Source organism: Buceros rhinoceros, unplaced genomic scaffold, assembly GCF_000710305.1.
Source record: "Buceros rhinoceros silvestris isolate BGI_N320 unplaced genomic scaffold, ASM71030v1 scaffold25112, whole genome shotgun sequence".
In the NCBI taxonomy this organism is placed as follows: Eukaryota; Metazoa; Chordata; class Aves; order Bucerotiformes; family Bucerotidae; genus Buceros; species Buceros rhinoceros.
Window position 1 is genome coordinate 1 of NW_010399823.1, and position 2,640 is coordinate 2,640.

General features: G+C 58.3%; 1 protein-coding gene across 1 annotated transcript in view; it reads left to right on the forward strand.

The window, feature by feature from the left end:
* Positions 1 to 339: 339 nt before the first annotated feature.
* The window catches only part of VPS33A (vacuolar protein sorting 33 homolog A (S. cerevisiae)), a gene marked incomplete at its 5' end in the record, with an annotated part of 6,612 nt that continues 4,311 nt past the window's right edge, over positions 340 to 2,640 (forward strand). The window contains 4 exons of the mRNA XM_010131637.1: positions 340 to 578; positions 1,291 to 1,407; positions 2,066 to 2,240; positions 2,394 to 2,587. Of these exons, the coding sequence (XP_010129939.1) occupies positions 340 to 578; positions 1,291 to 1,407; positions 2,066 to 2,240; positions 2,394 to 2,587 (725 nt within the window). The remainder of the gene's footprint in view (positions 579 to 1,290; positions 1,408 to 2,065; positions 2,241 to 2,393; positions 2,588 to 2,640) is intronic.

Here is a 2,640-nt window from a genome sequence, read left to right on the forward strand (position 1 = left end):
CAGGGGGTTTGGGCTCGGAATGGGGATGTCCGTGGCAGCGCAGCCGCTCTCGGGGCTCGAGCTGGGGTGCGGGACCCCCTGGGAAGGGAGGGGGCTCTCCCCTGGGCTGGCGACGCAGGGGGCGCCTTCCCCGTCAGGAGGACGTGCACTCCTGATTAGTTGGGATGAGTCGTGCTTTGCCTGACCCTCCTTTTGAGCCCGGCAGGGGACCCGGACACCTTGCCCTGGGTTCAGAGCTGTGGTCGAGGCCGTGTGTAGCTGCGTCTCTGAGGTGGAGAGCCAGGATCAGAGGCTGGCCGTGATTCTGGACTCGCTGCCCCCGGCCCGTGGCCTGTGCAGGCCACCAGCCGAGCGACCCTTTCTGTGCTCCTGCCCGTGACTCTTCCAGGGAAGACAGAGGCCGCTCTCCCCAGAGGGACTTCCACATCCTCTTCGTGCCGCGCCGCAGCCTGCTCTGCGAGCAGTGGCTGAAGGAGCAGGGCGTGCTGGGGTCCTTCATCCACCGAGAGCAGTACAGCCTCGACCTGATACCCTTCGATGGAGACCTGCTCTCCATGGAGTCCGAGAGCGCGTTCAAGGTGAGTGCTCGGCTCGTCTCATCTCTGATGAGCAACGCCGGGCAGTTTTGCGTTGGCTGTGGCTGTTTGGTGCGGGGCACTCGGAGGGCGTGACCCAGCCGGCAGGGAGAGGCGCTGAGCAGAGCAAAGGGGCTGCACTGCTCCGTGTGTCTGGTGAAGGAACAAGCACCCCGGCTCCTCCAGCTTCAACTGCTGGTGCCACCTCCACAAACGGAGCGTTTCTGAGCCCTCCTGTACAAGAGCGGGTGCCGTTTGTGTCAGTGCACAGCTGAGGTTCACGCTGAGCCCCGACAGCTGCCACGTACCAGCTGCGTGTCCCGCTCTGAGTGCTGTGTCTGGGTACAGAAAGGTGTGAGTTTCCGTGGCCTTCTGCCCTGTTAAGTGCAGCCCAGGGGACGCGTCAGGGCTTGCAGCTGCTTGTCGGCAGCTGTGGCGAGGTGGTGTGTGCCCAGATTGGCCTAATTAGCGGGAGAGGCTCTTTGCAGCCCCTCTGGGGCTCTCTTGCTCCTCTCCAGCAGCCAGGGAGCAGCACGGGGGGCTCAGAAATGTCACAGTGCCTGGTCTGAACAGTCGATGTGATGTAGTGACAGCACAGGTACGGTCCATAACGGCCAACAGCCATAGTTATCCCCTCGCCGTGTCTCTTCTGAACTGTTCGCATGGGCCAGGTCCTGCTGGACACCCTCCATGGGGAATCCTTCTTGTTGTTTAGGAATGTTACCTGGAGAGCGACCAGACAAGCCTGTACCATGCGGCGAAGGGGCTGATGACGCTGCAGGCTCTCTACGGAACCATCCCGCAGATCTTTGGGAAGGGCGAGTGTGCCCGGGTAAGGCAGATGTGGCCGCTGGAAAAATGCGTCTTGTTCTTCAGAAGTGCCCTAAGGGGTGTTCAGTTAAATGGGCCTGTGGGTTTTTTGAATCCAGCCATGGACCCTTCCCGTCATGTTGGAATTTTGGGATCGTGTCACCTCTGGCCAAAAGAACAGCCTTTGCTGTTCCATACGTCGTCCTGTCAGGAGGGTTTCACTGTTTCACATTCTGCTCGTAGGTGTGTGCTGCCTTTGTGTTTTCAGCGGCTCCTTCTGTGGAGTTTTACTATTTCTCTGCTCTGCTGGTGTCAGAAGGGCTCCGCAGAGCGGGGAGTGTGAAACCTGCTGCTCATGCCTTGGCTTTTCCATCTCTCCCTGTAACTCACCCTTTTCCTTTTCTCTGATCAACCTGTGGTTTAGTTGGTACCTTTTAATGAGGGATCAACTTGAGATGAACCCACCGCTTGGGCCACAGTCACTCTCTCTGCAGAGAGCAGCAGAGAAGGACTTTTGTGGGGGGGGGTTGGGTCTCATCCTGCCCCCATCCGTCAGCCTGTTTGTACGTCTGCCATTCTCGTCCTTTCCCCTGGCCTGTGCCCCATACTCACGTGTGCTAGAAGTCAAACCCATCTGTTATGACCTGCACCATAACCAGACCAACGCGGTTTATTTTCAGCACGTGGCCAATATGATGATCAGGATGAAGCGCGAGTTCCCTGGAAGCCAGAACTCGATATTCCCTGTCTTTGACACCCTCTTGTTGCTGGACCGCAACGTTGACCTGCTGACGCCGTTAGCCACGCAGCTGACCTACGAGGGGCTGATAGATGAGATCTACGGCATTCAGAACAGTGAGTCCTGCCGGGTCAGGGGAGGTCTCCGCGTGCTGGGGCAGGTGCAGCGTGTCAGGTGGGTTTCTGCTCCACTAAACGACTCTGGCGTAGGAGTCTGGACTTCTTGTGAGGTTCCAGTCCTTACGAGGGTTATTTCTCTGCATTTGGTAGCATATGTGAAACTCCCTCCTGAGAAGTTCGCCCCGAAGAAGCAGGGTGAGGGTGGGAAAGATCTCCCCACAGAGCCCAAGAAGCTGCAGCTGAACTCTGCTGAGGAGCTGTATGCTGAAATCCGAGACAAGAACTTCAATGCGGTGGGGTCAGTGCTGAGCAAGAAAGCCAAGATCATCTCCGCAGCCTTTGAGGTGAGCCTGTATCCAGCTGTGCGTCCCTTGGGCAGTCCTGTTGTCAGGTGAGT